This window comes from Atta colombica, unplaced genomic scaffold, assembly GCF_001594045.1.
Source record: "Atta colombica isolate Treedump-2 unplaced genomic scaffold, Acol1.0 scaffold89, whole genome shotgun sequence".
Lineage (NCBI taxonomy): Eukaryota > Metazoa > Arthropoda > Insecta > Hymenoptera > Formicidae > Atta > Atta colombica.
Genome location: NW_017259582.1, coordinates 845,731 through 866,021, shown reverse-complemented (window position 1 = coordinate 866,021; position 20,291 = coordinate 845,731). Strand labels below are relative to the sequence as shown.

Here is a 20,291-nt window from a genome sequence, read left to right as displayed (position 1 = left end):
TATATATATATGTATATATATATAAAATTTATATCAAATGTCGATAATGACGTTTTTTTTTTAATTATCCTGGGATATTGATTGTCACAAAAATTTGCTCAGAGTAGGCTATCTTTAATAATATTTTGTTGATGTCAATTATTGAAAGCGAACTAACTTAAACTGGTGACACAATATGTTGTTTTCCTACTGGATTGCTAGCTGGATTAAAATTTTGCCATTATATTAGTTGTGGCTGATAATGATAGCATCGCAACCAATAAGGTGACAAGAATCTAATCTAACTAATAATCGAGCAAGAAAATAAATAATAAAATTGTGTGCCGCCGGCTTTAATTTCATGAAAAATCCATTAAAATATTTTAATTCAAAAAAGTAATAATTTAAAAAAATCGTCAAATATCACAATTCAGAAAGAATTTTTTTAAAAGTGAAACGAAAATAACATTTAATCGTATTAAGAACATTTTTCTTTTTGTTAATATTACTTGATTAATTAATAAGTTTCTATCAAAAATAATTTTTCCTCTTTTCTGAGAAACTTTATTTTTTGTACTTAATCTTTTTCACTTTTGAAATAAATATATATATGTATCTTGGAGGATCTAAGAAATATTGAATTTTGATCTAAGCTTCGAGATAAATCAAGGAACAATCTATATACATTACTATACATAATATTTTTATGAAATATGAAAATATGAATATTTCTTTGTGAGATAACATTAAACATAACAATTTATGATTTTGTAGGTGTAATGTTAGCAGTAGACAAAGTTAAAGATGAATTGAAAACTCTGAGCAAACCTGTCACAACACCCGAAGAAATCGCTCAAGTAGCAACAATATCCGCTAACGGCGACAAAGCTGTCGGCGACTTGATCTCGGACGCTATGAAGAAGGTCGGGAAGGAAGGTGTGATCACTGTGAAAGATGGCAAAACACTCATCGACGAACTTGAGGTCATAGAGGGGCTGAAGTTCGACAGAGGTTACATTTCTCCATACTTCATCAACTCCAGTAAAGGAGCCAAAGTTGAGTTCCAAGACGCGCTCCTTCTCTTTAGCGAGAAAAAGATCTCTTCCGTACAAAGTATCATACCCGCTTTGGAATTAGCGAATTCACAACGCAAACCTCTTGTCATAATCGCTGAGGATGTGGATGGAGAAGCTTTATCGACTCTCGTTGTTAATCGTTTGAAAATTGGGCTACAAGTAGCTGCAGTTAAAGCTCCCGGTTTTGGTGACAATAGGAAGGCCACTCTTCAAGATATGGCGATATCCACCGGTGGCATTGTGTTCGGTGATGATGCCAATCTAATCAAATTAGAAGATGTTCAGGTATTTATCCAATCTAATAATAGTTTGATTGTATCATTTTATTGTTTTCAAAAAGGATTATTTATTTTTTTTATATTTTTTCATAATTTTAACTTTCCATTAAACTTTTACTTTTTAAATTTAGGCATATGGGATAAAAGTTGGAATTTGAATTTGAAACTTGCCAACTTGTTGAGTTTCATTCTCGTACGGAATCACATTACTCCAGTTAAAATTGATTTCACAAATAACTTTGACCTTATTTAAATTTAGAATTTTTGTGTAATTTCTAATTCCTTAATAATGGAAGAATCTTTTCTACTTAAATAATAGAGTTAAGTAATGGCAGGATTAGGAATCAAACCCAAACTTATTACTTTAGGCAACTGTTCTACTACTAGTTGTCTAGCATTCATCAGCCATACTTTAACGAATGTAATACTTTTTTCTCTAGCTAAGCGACTTGGGCCAGGTAGGAGAAGTCATCATTACAAAGGACGACACTCTCATCTTAAAAGGCAAGGGAAAAAAGTCTGATATCGATAGAAGAGCCGATCAAATCAGGGATCAAATTGAAAACACCACATCCGATTATGAAAAAGAGAAGCTGCAAGAACGTCTGGCAAGATTAGCGTCAGGCGTCGCTGTCTTGAGAGTTGGCGGAAGCAGTGAGGTGGAAGTTAACGAAAAGAAAGACCGTGTACATGATGCGCTCAACGCTACTCGCGCCGCTGTCGAAGAAGGAATCGTTCCTGGGGGTGAATTTTTATTTTTATCAGCTTGTTTTCGCGTAGCTCGCATACTTAAATATATATTAAATATATATTTATTAAATAAATATTTATTAAATATATATTAAATATAACATTAATTTTTTACATATATATAACATTAATTTTTTAGGTGGCACCGCATTGTTGAGATGCATACCAATATTACAACAGCTTAAGGCTGTGAACGGTGATCAAGAAACTGGAATCAAGATCGTGGCGAATGCTTTGCGTATGCCATGCTTGCAGATCGCGCAGAACGCCGGCGTTGACGCCAGCGTGGTAGTGGCTAAAGTAAGCGAGGGCAAACTCGGCTACGATGCCCTTAAGAACGAGTACGTCGACATGATCGAAAAGGGCATCATCGATCCGACAAAAGTCGTACGAACAGCACTTACGGACGCTGCCGGTGTGGCATCATTGTTGACAACGGCAGAAGCGGTCGTCACCGAGATACCTAAGGAGGAACCCCAACCACCAATGGGCGGTATGGGCGGTATGGGTGGAATGGGTGGTATGGGCGGCATGATGTAAAAAGTGAAACACAAAGACTGAGATAAAGACAGTCCATGAGTTACACTCTTGTTTGTAATGAAACGCGATTGTACTATGCTATATTGTTTAAATAATTTAATATTGTTTAAAAAATTTTAAACATAGATTCTGTTCAAACGGAATAAATAGATATCCGTACTATCTCATACAATTTGTACTTCGAAACATTACAGGCGATAAAATATCACTCGTGTAGTATGAAGCTATTTTTATGAAACGCCGTTTCCACTTTTTTTGTTTTATGAATCTGTAATGTTATGAATCTATACGGAGATCGCTCGATTTATTTCATTCAATTTGTGCGATGCATACGTAAATATTTCAAATGCATTTAATAATGTAAAAAATTCACTATGTGAGATGAACTTGTTAACGTGTTTATACAGAATGTAGAATTATGATGAATTGATAAATTCAATCAATTTATAACAGTAACAATTCTTGAATTCTATTCATCGTTATATTCCCAATATTCCAGATTTACATTGTTTCATAAATATAGTTATGAAAATGAGTAGTTTATTCAACATTTTATACTATTTCCTAGTTATAATATTCATTAAAGATGCAAATGTAAAAATGAATGTGCGCATATTAATTGTGGAAGATTAATTATTTAGGCTTTCATGATTTTGCAATTGTTAAATTTATTTTCAGTCTGAATAAATGTGTGTTAAAATTACAATTTATCTCTCCATTCCATATTTAACATTGCTAGATAGATTATGGTAAGTATATAAAAGTAAATGATTAATAAGATTGATAAGGATAGAGCGAAAATTTTTATTAGAATAGATATAAATATATGGTATACATCATATTGTGTTTGTCGTTTTTAAACAATTATTCAAACTAATATAAATATGCCGAAATAATATTTAATTACAATATAAGGAATTTGCTATTACATTTGCTATCATCTTATTCGAGGCTTATTCCATCGTGATCATCTTAAATATCCATTTATCGACATTTATATTTTCAGAATGCGCTCGTAGAGCTTAAAACTGCTATTTTCTGAAACTATAAACATTTAAGAAGATATTCAGGCTGATCAAATCATATCTCGCGCGATTAAAGAGACAGACGTAATAAAAAAATATTCTTATATTATGCTTTTCTGTTGGTTCCCTATTATATTACATATATCCCATGAAATATCCCTGTTTAAATGTTTAACATAACCTGATGCATGAATTGTTTTACTTGATGTACTTGACTATACATCGAGTACGTTTTGATTATAAATAAAATTATACAGTCGGAAAAAAAACTTGTGTTTCACAAGTTTTTCTTTAACAAACGAGATTTAAAGTGGAACAGATTTTTTAATTAATTGAATAAACAGCGTATACGAGCAGTCAACATAAAAATATTTCCAATTTTAAATCTTATTTCAATCCAATTAAATATACCAAACATAGATGCGGAAGAAAAAATATAAGACAGTAGAGCGGTTTTGTAATGTACAGTTATATAGTTGGAAAAGAAATATCTCATTTTATATTCAAAATACAAAGAGAAGTCCGCTTTAAAAAATAGTATATTAAAGCCTAGATATTATCCATGATAAAAAGCCATATTAACCTAGGCTCCGATTTTCTCGATTTCATCTGCATCTTCTGCATCGAGATAATGGATTTTCTTGCCAAAGTGTTTTTCTATAGTCCGGCACAATTCCATCGCGTGATCCGAGTCGATTAAATTAATGGCGATTCCTGACTTGCCGAATCGTCCCGTTCTTCCGATTCTGTGTAAGTATGTTTCGCAATCGGCTTGCCGATTTTGATCCATCGGCAAATCGAAATTGACTACTATCGTTACCTGTTCTACATCGATACCTGCCAAAAACATTAAAATTATTAGCAACATATTATTGTTTTATTATACAGATAAAAATTTATAAACAAAATTTATAAAATTGTTTAATATATAGCACGCATACAGAGTGATCGTTATTTTTAACAATTTTGATTGGGACATTTCTTAAAGTTTTTCCTTATCTCTATGATTTTTTTTAATAAAGTTGTAACAAATTTTTTTCTTTTATCTTTCCTCTTATAAACATTTTTTCTATTCGAAATGTGATAACTCAGCTAAAAATAATCATTTTTTACTCATCTGGGACTTGTTTTAAGCGAAAAGACATACGGAAATTGATTTTGTACAGTACGTAAAATTTGAAGATATGTGTGTGTGTGTGTATGTGTGTGTGTGTGTGTGTGTGTGTGTGTGTGTGTGTGTGTGTGTGTGTGTGTGTGTGTGTGTGTGTGTGGTTATCGATATTTTAATATTCGAAATTTTTTCAGGACATCTTCCTAAAATTATCTTCTAAAAGTAACACCAGAATTTTTTCTGACTTTCTGAACAATATTACTCGTATCACCGGGATTTTGAAATTTAATATGATTTTTAAATGGGACTTTTTTTCAATTTTTTTTTAAATATTTTTTTAAATATTTCAGAAGACAACAGATTTCATTCGGATTAACGTGAGATTCCTCTTCCTAAATTTTTTCCACGTATTAAGAGCTTTGACCAAACCAAAAATAAAATTTATCGACTGAATTATTTGCTTTTGCACGAGTCATTTTTTTTCAATCAAAAATGAAAGCATCTCCTAAAAAATCTCTTTGTTTTTTTTTCATAACTTTGAAACATATCTTCAAATTTTACGTACTGTACAAAATCAATTTCCGTATGTCTTTTCGCTTAAAACAAGTCCCGGATGAATAAAAAATGATTATTTTTAGCTGAGTTATCACATTTCGAATAGAAAAGATGTTTATAAGAAGAAAGATAAAAGGAAAAAATTTGTTACAACTTTATTAAAAAAAATCATAGAGATAAGGAAAAACTTTAAGAAATGTCCCAATCAAAATTGTTAAAAATAACGATCACTCTGTATGCGTGCTATATATTAAACAATTATTATATTAAACAATTTTGCCTGTCAATTTTGGGACTATCATATTGTAATGACATATTGTAATGAATTGCATACCGATCATTAAGAGAATAATATATACTATTATTGCTAAAAAAAATGATTGCCAAAATCAACAAATCATTTTTTCGAGATCATATAAAGATCAACTTTATCGCCATTTTTTAATGGAATTGAATGATTTTTTTACATAACATTTTTACATAACATTCCTCTATTCTGCGCATAAAAATAGAAGGTAGAATTATTAAAAATCAATAGTTTTTACAATATATTTTATGAATATGAAATATAAAATATTTCATAAATTATTAATTTCTTGGCTATATTTTATCATTTTTAAATATAAAATAATGGAATAATTCGTATAAAATACATAGTTATTTTTCAAAATTAATGTAATTGTATATTGCAAATTGCATAATTTTTTTAAAGCACCTATGTATTTTCTTTAAATCAATTAATTCATTTCATTATTTAGTACATAAATGTATTAAGATCTGATTACCAAAAAAAGTAATATTTTATGAAATATTTTTTTTCTAAAATGTGCTAATGTATTTAATGCTTCAGAGATATCTCCGAACAGCATCGACTTAGAGAATGTATATGAAACATTTTGCTCTTCTAACAATAATCTTTCATTTTATTGCTAAAAATTAAATTTTATTAGGACTATGCATATAGTTTCCACAAGTAATCATAAGATATATCATAAGAATTAGCCAATCACAGTCAATTGTAAAAAAATTCTCTGATTGGCTATTTTTTATGTTTTATGATTACTATTATTATGGAAAATGTGTGAAGCAATTCTTGTTATACGCAACAAATTCAGGATCCATAAAGTATAAAAATAGGTAAAGATCTTTCTTTGTATATTTACCTCTAGCTAAAACATTTGTAGTGATAAGAACTTTCTCGAGTCCTGCTCTAAATCTATCCAGTACAGAAATTCTTTGTTCCACTGTCAAGTCACCAGATAATATTGCTACCGCATGTCCGTCTTTTGTCATTTTTCCTGCCAACCAACTAGCTGTTTTCTTCGTCTAAAAATAAGTGACATACGTTATTATAAAATTGTTTCTATAGGATTTAATTAATATTTAATATACAATCGATCTTACATGACAGAAAATAATCGCTTGTCCAATAGTAATCACACCATAAATATTAGTGATAGCTGTGTATTTTTCATCTACATTTTTGCATCTAATATAGTATTGCTTGATATTATCTAAACTTTCTTCTTCCCTTAATAGCCGTATTATTAGCGGATTACTGACTATAATCTCTGCAAAGTTCATTACTTCCGGCTCGTACGTCGCAGAGAAGAACATCATTTGACATGCACGTGGCAGTAATCTATTCATGAAATAAATATAGGTAATATTTTGCATAAAATATAAACATATTCAATCACATAAATGTTAAACATTTCGGAAAAATTACTTGTGAATACGGATACACTGATCTTGATGGCCTTGCGTAGCAATCATAACGTCAGCTTCATCCAATACAAATACAGATATTTTGCTTAAATCGAAGAACTTGAACTTTTGTCCCCAATCCAATACTTTACCTGGAGTTCCTATAATAATATGTTCACTAATCTTCGAACCACGGCTTACTGAAACAATAAAGCAATATTAATCCTAGAGAATAATTTATTTTAATAGGCAATTCAAATTGCACGAGAGAACGATATATTACTTTCTTCTCCTCTTACAGCGTACTTTATTTTTATCTCAGGACAGAAGCGCGACATCTTTGCCGCTACTTCGCCGGTTTGGATTGCTAGTTCATAAGTTGGCGACAAACAAAGTACCTGTGGGTACTCCTTTGTAACATCTACCCGACTCAACATGGCAAGTACAAACGCAGCTGTCTTACCCGTACCAGACTGAGATTGTGCAATCATATTTTGTGGCCTGAAAAAAATTTCAAGTAAGTTTGAAAATTGTCTTTCCAAAGAAAAGTCAAGAATATCAAAAATAAATAATAATTCTGATAAATACTTACGGATCAGCGAGTAAAGTAGGTAAAGCAGTTTCTTGAATTCTAGAGGGTGCATTGAATCCCAAAGCATAAACTCCTTTTAACAAGGCAGGTTTGCTATATGCAAAATAAGAAATATTTGTAATTTATATATACATGTATATCATCATATTAAATTTATATCACAAGTATTAGGCTTTTCAATTGGTGATACAAATCGATATAAATTTTGCTTTATTTTCATTATTTACTGAATACTATAAAGAATCATGCTTGTGTCAACTAGTGTCGCTAAATAGAAAGCATCCAATAGTAGTAATGATTAAAACTAATGGATCTAAATCAATGTTATTCAAGATCTATAAATTTGGACATTGGTATGATGTATCACTGTCTACTTTTCTTTTTCTTAATGAAGATAAGAAAAAGAAGACAATATACATAAGCATAAGCTCTAATATATGTTAAATCAATGCTCAGAATTATAAATACTAGACAGCATTGATTTCAATCAGATTTCCTTGTAACAATTAAAAATTAATTAAAATGAATATATGTATATAATTATTTACAGACGAAGTGCATCAAAGGTTTTGACACTGTATAACGGAGAATTTGGATCTTGTCTTTGAATCTCTATATCTTTCGTTGTCTCCACTAATCCTTTCCTTATGATCTTTTGCAGGAGTGACTTCTCTGCTGGTGAGATCTGTTCTTCTGATGTATCGTCATCACTTTTGGAATCTCCATCTTTCACAGTTGGAGCAGAAATAGACGTCGAGTTTGGTTTATCCAAGTTCAAACTCGTCACCTATACATGAGACATACAATCAATGTACTTGCTACATCAATTTGATGTGATAGTTCCAACTGAAGCTTACATTATTTTCTTTTTTTTCTGGCATAGCGTGTTTCAATAAACAAAAAACAGATCAATCATATGAGTTACAACAGAAGAAAATAAAAACAAAAAAGTTAAGAATCTAAGTTATCTAATAACAAGTCGTGAAACTGTCAATAGTGATTCCATGTGATTCATGAAATGGATATCATAAACATCAAAAGAATCACGCTTACACCGTTGTAGCGCATCCGCAACAATCCCGTTTTACCTTCGACGCCAATTTATCCTGTTCATCAGCGCACTGCCCCCAGTCGACCTTAGTCGAAGCCATGTCCGTTTTAATTACTCAATCAGTATCTATGATAAAGAATCCGCTATCGAACTAGTTCTTAAGATGAACTTTCAAAACTTAAAAATATATCTGATTGAAAATACTCAAGTACAGAAATCCGTTCAGTGTTCACATGCGTTAGCTCAAATTAAAGAGAAACCGAAGAGAGGACATGAAGTCCTTTTTTCTATAACTGCAAAATGCTTTGCACGCTACTGCCCTCTCAAGAATTGTACGTCAATCCACTAGTTTAAGGCTTAAATACAATAAGCAACAAGGAATAACGAGCCATCCAATCAAAGCTCTGAAATGTAAATTCGATTATTATATATCCTAGAACTCTGATTGGACGGTTCGTTATTCCTGTTGCCTGTATCTATTGTGTTTAAGCCTTTACAAGGTTTCGCATCGCATGCTCAATATGCTCCCATAGCTTCTACTCACTCCAATGCGTTCATTAGAGTGAGAACTGTAGCAGAAGCATGTTGGAACATGCGACGTGAACAAACCTCAAAGGTTCGATCTGAGTCGGAATGTAATAAAAACTAATCAATTGCAGTTGAGCATTCCCTTTGGATACGGTCAACGTAATACTGTAAACGCTTTGAAGCGTTTTTCAATTAGTCAATTTGTAAAATTCTTTCTTCTAATTGGTTCATCAAATGCTTCAAAGTATTTGTACGAGACTTTGATCACAACCCTTATCATTTCGATGTAACAGGGGAATGTTCGACTGCAGTTGATTGGTTTTTATTACATTCCGACTCGGATCGAACCTTTGATGTAAATTAGGCAACAATGGCGTTCAGCGAACTCAACAATTGAGTGAACGTTGTTATTGATGTATTCTTTTAGATCATCCAATCAGCATTTTAGATCTGGATATTTATAGAACGGAACAATGTGATCAATCACAATTCTGCAGTTATTAAGACTTAAACACAATAGGCACAGGCAGCAGTGAATAACAAGCCGTTCAATCAGATTTCTGGGAGTCGATTGTGTATCTTCAAATGAGATGAAAATTACAAAAGTGAAAATTCACTAAAAATTTATAATTTAATTGGTCAATACCTAATCTTTGCTCACTTTTGTAATTTTCACCTCTTTTCAAAATCCACAATCGATCCCTTAGGGGTCGATATCTTCTATATCTTCAAACAAGATGAAAATTATAAAAGCGAGCAAATTTACTAGATGTTGACCCTAATGAAATTATCATGAATTATTCTAGTAAATTCGTTTTTGTAATTTTCACCTCGTTTTAAGAGGGTCGATTGTGGATTTTGAAAGGAGGTGAAAATTACAAAAGTGAACAAAGGTTACTAATGCCAGTATTCATAGTCAGGTCTTACATTTAATACATGGTCTACAATTGGCAGTAGCAATAATAGATTAAGGAGTAGGCATAGAAATCGACCAACCATAGTTGAATGTGAGAAAAATAAATTATGATATTTACGCCTACTTCTTAATTCTCTACTGCTACTGCCCGTTGTAAACCATGCATAAGTTTGATATTATATCCCAGAGCTCTGATTGGATATCTTGTTATTTCCTGTTCCCTGTGTCTATTGAAACGGTTCTACATTAGTTGAAAGCTGATCGCAAGTTTGTTGCGACAGCCAATATGAGGCGATTTCAAAATTCAAGCTTCAGATTGGCTGTTGCAACAAACACTTACGATCGGCTTGCAACTAATTTTTGAATCGGTTTACTGCTGATTCTACAATGAGTCGGTAATCGGTAGTCCTAAGTCTTATCAGTGAAGTTGACTAATAACCAACTTGTACGATTAAAGGTCTGAGCACAAGAATTGTCGTAACCTAACCTAACATTTACTTAGACTTAAATTGTAGACGTAAATAACGCACAAGTTTTCATATGACGTACAACTTATTACCGTGTCTCCAGAGACGGCAATAAATTGGACGTCGTAGCTTGTGCGTTATTTACATCTACAACTTAAGTCTCTAAGTAAGTGTTACGACAATTCTTGTGCTCAGAGAGCCCTAAGACTGATTGGACCCCAACTTCACCGATTAAGACTATAACTTCCGACTATCGACTCATGTAGAATCAGCATAATTTTCCTTTTTTCTACTTTCTTTTCTGCAATTGTGAATGGCTGCGTTCAGCAGAATGTTTATTTTGCAACTGTTGGAGTTTTTTTTGCGCTGATTGGATTATACTTTTAGATCTAGATGCCGTGATACTGTATTACGTTTTATTTTTGTGATGCGTCAATTAAATCGTAGCATCGAAACTATCAAAAGTAGACGTGGTTCGTGTCTGTACTACATCTAAATTATGCTGGATGGAAATATATTTTTGGTCTAGTTTACATCACATTTAATACGGTTATTATAATTAATAACTTTCTATTGAATTATCTTAAGCTAGAGCGGCACATGATGCTTGTTTTCCTGTAGGATTGTTAGCCGGATTAGAATCTTGCCATCGTATTGGCTGGCACTGATAGCATCGCAGCCAATACGATGGCAAGATTCTAATCCGGCTAGCAATCTAGCAGAAAAATCGTGTGCCGCAGGTTTTAATTTCGACGATACATATATGATATAAATATTTAATTAATCATTTGATGCATATTGTATCAATTTAGTACATTCTTTAAATATTTGCTGAAATTAAGATAATTTAATAGAAAGTTACTAGTTAATACGCATAACAAATGTTCGATGCAAAAGGGATCAAAGGAATCTTCGATTTTGCGATTTGGTCCACCTTGACATCTTGCTACGTCTCAGTTTGAACCCCTTAAAGCTCATTAATGCTTCTTGATTCCGTTCTACCTTACGAACATTGACGAGAAGCTGTGATTTACGATGTCAGAGCAGTAAGTATTTTCATTTCTTGTTCCAGAATATCATAATTAATTTTAGAATTTTATTTTCGTGTAATTTTCCATTAAAATCACAATTAGAAAACGATTGCTCCGAATTGCCGCGATCGCGAATTCTCGTTCGAAATAAGCAGGTTAGAATCGCTAACGCTTCTAACAATGACGTAAATTGTTGTCACTTTGGAGACTAGAGCTTTTTCTTTCCCATTAACGCTCTTGTAATTACATTTTCTTGTAAAAAAAACATTTTGTTGATTCTTTTAGTGATGATACCTTGCTGGATGAAGATCTCGGGGATGAAGAATACGATCTGGGTAATGACGAGGAGGAGGCTCTCCTAGCAGATGACTATGAATTAGAAAGGGTAAGCATATTGTTCCGTTCTTCAGTCGGATGAAATTTTACGCTCGATATATTCGGCTCTCTCAATTATGATGGTTTTTGTCTTCTTTATGATGATACCTTAATCTAGAAATTATCTTATTTTTAAATCTTTATTTGTGTTACTTTTGTTAAGTTAATTATGCCGAAAGTAATTTTTACAACTATTATTATTCATTGTCGCTAACCGAACAAATATTGTTAATCCTCTATAACTATAAATTTTATATTTGGAAAAAAAATATGTAACAAATATTGATTTTGAGATATAAATTAACAATTAATTTTTAATTTTTTAATATTTTATTCTCAAAAATGATTTATAACTTTGAAGTTTTTCATAGTTGAGTACAACACTTGCATATACATATATAACGTAGTTTTATTTATATGTTAAGTATGTAGAAGTCCATAAAACAATTTGCATTTGAAGTTGAAAATTAAGCAAAAATGTATATATTGCATTTTGAACATTATATTTTAAAAACCTTTACCTCCTAACATTTTATGTCTCTTTTTATCAGAAAAAATGAGCTGTCCTCATTTTTTATAAAAAAAATCCATTATAAATAGACTTTTAGATAATGATATTGTGATGCAGCATAGTGCACCAATAAAATATTATGTTCAATTATAATGAAAATATGAAATAAAACTTAAAAAATATAAATCTGATAAATATAAATATGATATAATTTCAAAATTACATGGCGTTATAGAGGATTAAAAAATAAACTAACAATGTTTCTGTTTTTTCACGAAAATATTCTGATGTTTCTTATAAGGGATTCCAGTACAGTGTGTCCAATAAAGAAGTTGACTGATTGTTTACAAAGCCTAAAATTCTTTAATTTTATATAATAATTATGATATATCGATACTTATAATTTATATATGTATATTATTTATGTATATTATATCGTTACCTGTCAACATTTTAATGCATTTTATGCATAAGTTAAAGAATTGAGATTGCAATATAAATGTAATATCAATTATATCGACACGCGTTGATTGTACTAGAAAAAAAACTTGATACTTTCTCACATATTCTTTTATCGCTATATGATAAATTCAAAACTTTAAAATGCGTAATATATAACTAATTATTATACATATCTAGTTTAACATATGTAAATGTACTCATGTGTGCTATACAATATCTGTTGTGCTAGATATTTTTTCAATAATTATAAATAGATATTTTCTGTTTGGAAATACCTATTTTACACGCGAATATATTTGTACCTTAACGCGGATATATAAGTTTGATATTTTATTGTTTAATATTTCAATATAAATACAAGGCATCTTTTTTATCTAGATATAAATACTTGTGAAAATTGTCACTACAGTTACGCAAAAAATACATGCTTGATGTAAGCACGTAATTTGTATCAATGAATAGCTAAAAAATCATGTGGGTAGAAAAAATACAAGTAGCTGCTGATAAATTGTTGTAATATTAGATGTTATAAAACTAATAGATTGATTTATTATACATACATGAAAAATGTTTCTTATATACATACATAATAGCTTGAGATATTTATGTTTATTTTAAAACATTTCTAATACAATATAACACACAGTGCAAATTTCTATATATTTTTAACAATTAATATACTAAAAGATATTAATCTAATAATATCAATGCTAAATGTATTTATTTTACCTGTTGTGCGATTGTAACTTTTATAAATTGTGAATATTAAGCGATATCGAAAAATTGAACAAAAAACGTCAGCAATGTTCGTAATTTTATTCAAACGACAATTGATTTATGATATAATACAATTTACATAATATCTTATATGTGCTAATTCCTAATGTAAATTTCTATGATTATTCTCTTTATTCCTTAAAAGAGTTCGTTACCTTGAATGGTTTAATGTGAAATACTGAATATATATTATATAGTTGCATTATAAAAAGCCTTGTATAAAAAGCAAAATATTATTTAGTTTTTCATTTAGCCAGAGTGTTAATAATTTATAATAAGCAATTATTTTCTTTGGGAATAAACTTTTATTTCATTTTATATAAAATTCAAAAATTAACAAGGGAAATACTTGTATCTAAATAAATACATACATGTATTGTATATGCTAAAGAAATTTTTTATATGAATTTTACATTAAGCCATTCCAATAGTATAATCTTATCGACTTTCTCTTGATTTCCTGTAACGTGGTGATTGTGAAAAATTATCACCTGCAATTTTAATGCGAATTGTATCGCGATTCTTAATATTAACCTTTACCGTATAAGGTTGGGTCACTAATGACCGAGTGATTTCTGTTCGTGCAAATTTCTTTGAGTCTTTCGCTAACTATAAATTATTCATTATACTACATTTTATTATTTTCCAAAATGAAGTTTCAATTTATTCTAAAAAGTTGAAAGTTAGTACATTTTTAGAGATTTTCTCCATTTTGAATAGATGAAAAAAACGATGGATTCTAGTGACCCATATTTGGATGGAGGCACCAAATATTTTATATTGTAAGGGTTAAGAATCTTAATCTGATAAAATAGATACCATGAAAAATAATTTAGTTATCGATGCAATACAATATATTCTGAGCTGATTGAATATTTTCACATAATGATTAAAATTGTATAATTAACGTACGTTATATGTTATATTTAACGTATATTAATTTAATGCAACTTATTGAATATAATAATAAAAATAATAATAATAAAAATAATAATAAAAATAACTTACATGTATTCGATTATAGCTGATATGACATTAATTTTATAAAAACATGTTTTTAAATAAATACGTTGTGATTCTCGCATTATCTCGTTATGCTGAAATTTGGAAAGAATAAACTTTAAAAATTGTGTGTGTCTAAATTCTACTGTATAACTATGTGTATGTGGGTCATCGAGAATCAAGATGAATTATATTATATTGCACTGCTATATAAATCTTGTTCCATGAAGCGTAAACAAAATTCTATTACGTAAAGATTATATTTGATTATTATACAATACGATTTATTACATTTTTCTTTTATCGATAATATATTATGTCGCATTCACATTTTTCGCTGCTGTGTACTTGGACTTGTCGCTATCATTGGTCCTTTATGAGACTTATGTTTCATTATTATCATAAGAGCATGCTTCTCCTGAATATGTGAATAGAATAATAGGCTAAAGACAAAATCTTTAAGAAAATAGAAGTCGCAAATTACATTTTACATATGTCGAATTATTATATAAAGACATTACGGAATTCTAACTTGTGCGAATGTATATATTTATAGTATTTATACCAACACGTTTATGTTTCACGAAAAGAAAATGGAGAATATACGCACAACTTTAGATATGTTAATGATATATAGATTATATAACTACATTACATGGTTAAATTTTGTATTTACATTACAAATATCTGGCAATTTGATTCCCCGAGCAGCAGAATAGCTATAAGGGAGAAGAGGAAACAGATGATGTACTGGACTTAGGAGTCACGGACGCGCTCGACGACTTAGATGCTGAAGACGAAAATATAGAATTTAGTAGAGGCAATACTGATAAACGTAGCGATAACGATTTCTATAAAGATGGAGAGCATCCGGAGACACAGTCGTCGTCATATTATGAGCAAGATGAGAATGCCGAGTATGCGAATGAACATGAGGCGTTGCCTCAGTCCAACAGAAATTTGGAGTCCAATAGCATTAACGTTTCTAATAACATCGGCATGGGCGATCTGCGCGAGAAGTTGCAGAAAAACGTGCAGAAGAGCATGTACATCGGCAACGGGCAAGGAATGGAAGACGACGACTGCGAAGAGGCGAAGGAAAGGCGAAACAGATTTCAAAACGAGCGTACAATGATTTCTCAAAGGATGAACAATGATATTCCGGATACATTAGAGAATATCCTCACATCGGAACCATCCAGAACATCATTCAGAGGAAGAGGAGGACGGGGTCGTGGAGCAAGAGGAAGTAGAGGAAGATTTAACGTACAAACTGGAAACTTTAATCCAAGGTAACATTTGGTTTTAATAATAAATGATAATAAATGATTTGTAATTAATGGGAATAATAATTAAGTAAATAAGAAAAAATGAAAGGAAACAGTATTATCTGTGTGTCCTGCTTATGTTTCTCTTTCAAATGTTCTAATGTTTTAAGATAATACTTTTCACTTCGCAGATTTGGTACGGCACGGCCGAGTTTTGAAAGTCAACCGTCTGTGTGTAGACCGCCATTAATAGAGACCAGACCATGTCTTCTGGGTGTATTAAGTAACATGCAAAATCAACAGCTAATATACCAACAAGCTAATCCACAACAACCCTTTCAACAGCCCTTTGGTCTGAACGGCCCGATGCAAGGGCCGCCCGCACAATTCACGGAGAACAGACCGCAATTCAATCCCGGACAGTTCCAGAGCCCTTTAGGACCACGTCCAATTGGCTCGAGACTGTCCGAGTATGGACCCAGAGGTCCCTTGACAGTAGGATCTATGCAAGGACCGGGTTATAATTGTTCACCCAATCAGCCACCGTATCATTCATCGATGCAACCACCATTCCCAAATCCAGTCGGTATCATGCAAGAGAATCGGCCAATGCAAAGTAATCAAGGGCCTTTATTGCAAGGCAATTCAGGCGGAGTCTCACTTCTCGGCAATCCGAACATACTGCCGCCTGGGAATCCGAATATGCTGCCACCGGGAGGAAATCTGCCGATGCCGCCTATGCAGGGATTCCCACGCCAGCAACCCTCCCAGGGCCCACCCATGCAAAACCTGCCAACCGTACCGCAAATGCCTAGTCAGCCGCCCTTCGAAAACAGATTGCCGCCGTTCCAAGAATCACAATTCGAAGGTCGGAGCGTATACGACGCAAGAGCTGGTTATCATCCCGATCAAGTACCCAATAACCAATTTAATAATACGATGCCACCGGTACCACAACAGTCGGTATCTAATGTATCACATAGTGTGTCTTTGCCTCCAGGCCACAAGATTCTAATCAACCCTCATTTTAGAGGCACTGTTCAACCTGGAAATGACGGTAAGATGTTCTTTTACTGTACATTAATTATGTATTTAATTGTGCAATTGAGAAGTATTTTTAAATAATGTAAAAAAATTAAAAATAGGCTCTGACGAAATAAATCAATAAATGGAGTGCCTTTAGGAGTTAACACAGAATATTATGTATATATAATTTATTCAAACGACGATATTATATGGCGATTAATAATAACATATACGTTTTGATCCACGATTTGAGTCCTCTTCAATACATTATACATTTCAACGCCAATTGAATAATTTTTTCCGTATAATACGTATATGAAAACGTATACAAAAAATGAATATTCAATATGAAATATTATGTCTTCTGATAATTATAATGAATAAGAATTACCGCATTCATGGAAAAAACGACCGTAAAAATGATCCGCGCGAGTTATGTCATATACTTGGACTACCGAAGTGTACAACAATAAACACATGTAGTAACGCGCCAAGCAACATAATCGCGATCTGCGCGAATCATGGTCCTCTTCATGATGATATAATCAAATTTTTGCAAAAAATTAAAACGGTACAAATCTTGTTATTGTGCACATATGTTTCGTCCAAATCAATGTCTTCAAATTGCCAAGTTTACTGTACAGTATAATTTTAAATCAATAATAGTAAGAAAGACATTCGAAAAAATTTACATAAGATATCTATGTTGAACATATTTTTGAGATGCTGCAAATTCATACGCTGTAAATTTTATTATGAAAGTCAATCGCGTACTGTACAATAATATCAACTGATCTAATTAAAAGACAGTAAAGGGAGAGAAGCCTCGAGTTATAAATAAATTAGAATATAACAGATCTGGATGTTCTATATCGTTTTATAAATTCAAACTGTTTGTTTTTATATGTGAATTATTTTAGAGATCTTAATGGTCGTTTGTATTAAAATTACATTGTTTTATTAATTGACTAGTTTGCGCAATAATTTCCGTGCCTAACTCTTAATACTCATTTATTTATTTTATTTATTTGAATTGTCAAGAATCCATTATTATTCTTTTTTATATAGTATCTTTAATCGTGTTCCTCTTTTATGATAAATGTATTTAGCTCGACTTGCATGGGATTCTAATCAGCAAGTTCAATCGCAAGTTTCTCATAGTGGACAATTTCCACAACCTCTTTCATTATATCAGAATCAAGGATCCTACACTCAATCTCAGCAAGGTTCATCGCAATATCAACAGAACTATCAACAAAATAAAAGTGATGTAAGTAATTGCGTAATAAAAATTAATAAATCAAACTTGAAATCATTAAATTACATTATTATTATTATAGGATCCATATGCATATTTTTCTGACGTGTGGCAAGAAAATAGACCTCAAAGATCTCAAAATATGAGCCCGAGTAAGCATTATCCTTCAGATAATAATTATTCTCGCGAAAGTTACAATGATAGTAAATTTAAATCGGAAAGTCAGTGGGATCAAAGGGACAATTATCAAGAGGTAAATATAATCATCAAGTGATATTTATGTTATTTTGCTTATTTCTTATATTCATTCATTTTATCTTGGTATAAGGATCACAGAGGATCTCACCAGAGTTATCGAGAAAGAGATTTACCGCTACGAACAAGAAATGATCATATACAGAGAAGCAGAACGCCACCGAATGTGTATCGTGGCGATTCTTATGATCAAAAGACTAGATCGACGAATTTCGCATCTCGTGGAATAAACAGGCCTTCACAAAAGAGGATCTCTGAATCTTCGGATAAACCGCGAGAATTGAGTCCGAAACGCAGTAAACCTTCCAAGAGAAATCTTCAAGAAGTGCGAAGAGTACATACAGCAGGTGAAACCGTTGTTGATAAGGTAAACTTCTACAAGCAATATCTTTCGAAACAATAAATTCTAAATATATCGCAAAACTATAATCTCAGGACGAAGATAATGATCCAGAAATGCAAGAATATCGTAAAAAAATGGAGGAACAAAAACGTCTTCGGGAAAAGTTACTACGCGAGAAAGAGAATAGACGTAAAATGGCCGCGATAGAGAAGCAAAATGAAGATACGAAGATCGATTCGAATACTATTGCAGGTAAATTATATTATTATTTTTATATTATGTAATTATGGTGCTTTACAGCACCATAAGCAAGAGAACACAGTTGTACACTCTTGTGACAGAGTAACACACACTGTCTACTTGTAACTCAAATATTGCTTCGTTTTATGTTACTAAAATGAAATAAAAAAAGATCTTATACCTATAACCGAATATAATCTTAATATTTTTTATTGTGGAGTATTACCAAAAAAATTAATGATAATGAAATGTAAAAATTTGATACTCGCGAAGTGATATAAAACAATGATAAGTCGAGCTTAACGTTTTAGACGTGTTTGTGTCGATTTGTGTCATAGTTTAAAAGCACGGAATCGTACAGTTACAGAGTGTCGCTTGTGTACGATGCTGGCTAGCATCTAATACAAGAATGTTCCTTTTCTATTTGTTATTGATCACAAACTTATAATATAATTGATATATAATATAATTGATATAATATAATATAATTGAATATAACTGAAATCTTTCAGCAAATGAAAATATTCAGCAAGAAACAAAGTCTGTGTCGACGCTGATGGGACTTGTAAATGACACTGTTAAAATTCGTCCTACTGTTGCTAAAGGACGCAGTCGTCCTGTCAATGCACAAAACACAGAGGTACAACATTAATTATATTATTATGTTACATTCATTAGTATTGATTCATTTTCTAATGCTAATAATGAGATGTCGATTATAGAATTGCACAAAGTATATCTTTTTCTCTTGTGTGTACAGATTGTGTGTGTGTATGCGCGTGTGCGTGTGCGTGCGTGCCTGCGCGTGCGTGCGTGCGTGCCTGCGCAAGCTTTGTGTGCATGCGTAGATATTAGGTCTAATAAAAAGAAATCCATTATTTTTCCATTCAATTTCATGCAAAAATAATGGATTTCTTTTTATTACACCTAATATTATATATGTCTAAAAAAAGATTTTAAAAAGAACAAATTCTTATTTTTGTATTAATATAAATTAAATAACAAGAATATCCAGTGATAATATATTTTTCAAATTATGTATGTATATAGATATTTTTATGTGAAAAGTGAACAGATTGTAAAAGATTTAAAATTCTATCAGAATTGCATTATTATTACATATTCAATTATTAATAAAAGAAAATACATATTTTAAATATTTATTATT

The 20,291-nt window shown here is 31.4% G+C and overlaps 3 protein-coding genes across 4 annotated transcripts in view; 2 read left to right on the top strand and 1 right to left on the bottom strand.

Annotated features, from left to right (window-relative positions):
• LOC108693193 (60 kDa heat shock protein, mitochondrial-like) overlaps positions 1 to 3,329 on the top strand; it is a 5,114-nt gene extending 1,785 nt beyond the window's left edge. The window contains exons 3-5 of the mRNA XM_018202005.1: positions 754 to 1,340; positions 1,774 to 2,077; positions 2,223 to 3,329. Coding sequence (XP_018057494.1) covers positions 754 to 1,340; positions 1,774 to 2,077; positions 2,223 to 2,623 — 1,292 coding nt within the window. The 3' untranslated portion in view covers positions 2,624 to 3,329. The remainder of the gene's footprint in view (positions 1 to 753; positions 1,341 to 1,773; positions 2,078 to 2,222) is intronic.
• A 746-nt stretch (positions 3,330 to 4,075) lies between these two features.
• On the bottom strand, positions 4,076 to 8,946 carry LOC108693206 (DEAD-box helicase Dbp80-like). Of its 2 annotated transcripts, none has more exons than XM_018202021.1 (8): positions 8,702 to 8,946; positions 8,162 to 8,400; positions 7,614 to 7,706; positions 7,305 to 7,522; positions 7,044 to 7,221; positions 6,719 to 6,956; positions 6,478 to 6,640; positions 4,076 to 4,485 (listed from the first exon to the last, which is right to left on the bottom strand). In XM_018202021.1, the coding sequence occupies exons 1-8, from the start codon at positions 8,762 to 8,764 to the stop codon at positions 4,232 to 4,234; spliced, it is 1,446 nt and encodes a 481-aa protein (XP_018057510.1). In that variant the 5' UTR covers positions 8,765 to 8,946; the 3' UTR covers positions 4,076 to 4,231. The 2 variants fall into 2 exon arrangements, with proteins under 2 accessions (XP_018057510.1, XP_018057512.1); XM_018202023.1 differs by having other exon boundaries at positions 8,667 to 8,748.
• Positions 8,947 to 11,540: 2,594 nt separating this feature from the next.
• LOC108693263 (RNA-binding protein 33-like) overlaps positions 11,541 to 20,291 on the top strand; it is an 11,131-nt gene continuing 2,380 nt past the window's right edge. The window contains exons 1-9 of the mRNA XM_018202130.1: positions 11,541 to 11,621; positions 11,892 to 11,991; positions 15,445 to 16,025; positions 16,193 to 17,058; positions 18,137 to 18,297; positions 18,368 to 18,538; positions 18,614 to 18,907; positions 18,976 to 19,135; positions 19,636 to 19,763. Of these exons, the coding sequence (XP_018057619.1) occupies positions 11,611 to 11,621; positions 11,892 to 11,991; positions 15,445 to 16,025; positions 16,193 to 17,058; positions 18,137 to 18,297; positions 18,368 to 18,538; positions 18,614 to 18,907; positions 18,976 to 19,135; positions 19,636 to 19,763 (2,472 nt within the window). The 5' untranslated portion in view covers positions 11,541 to 11,610. The remainder of the gene's footprint in view (positions 11,622 to 11,891; positions 11,992 to 15,444; positions 16,026 to 16,192; positions 17,059 to 18,136; positions 18,298 to 18,367; positions 18,539 to 18,613; positions 18,908 to 18,975; positions 19,136 to 19,635; positions 19,764 to 20,291) is intronic.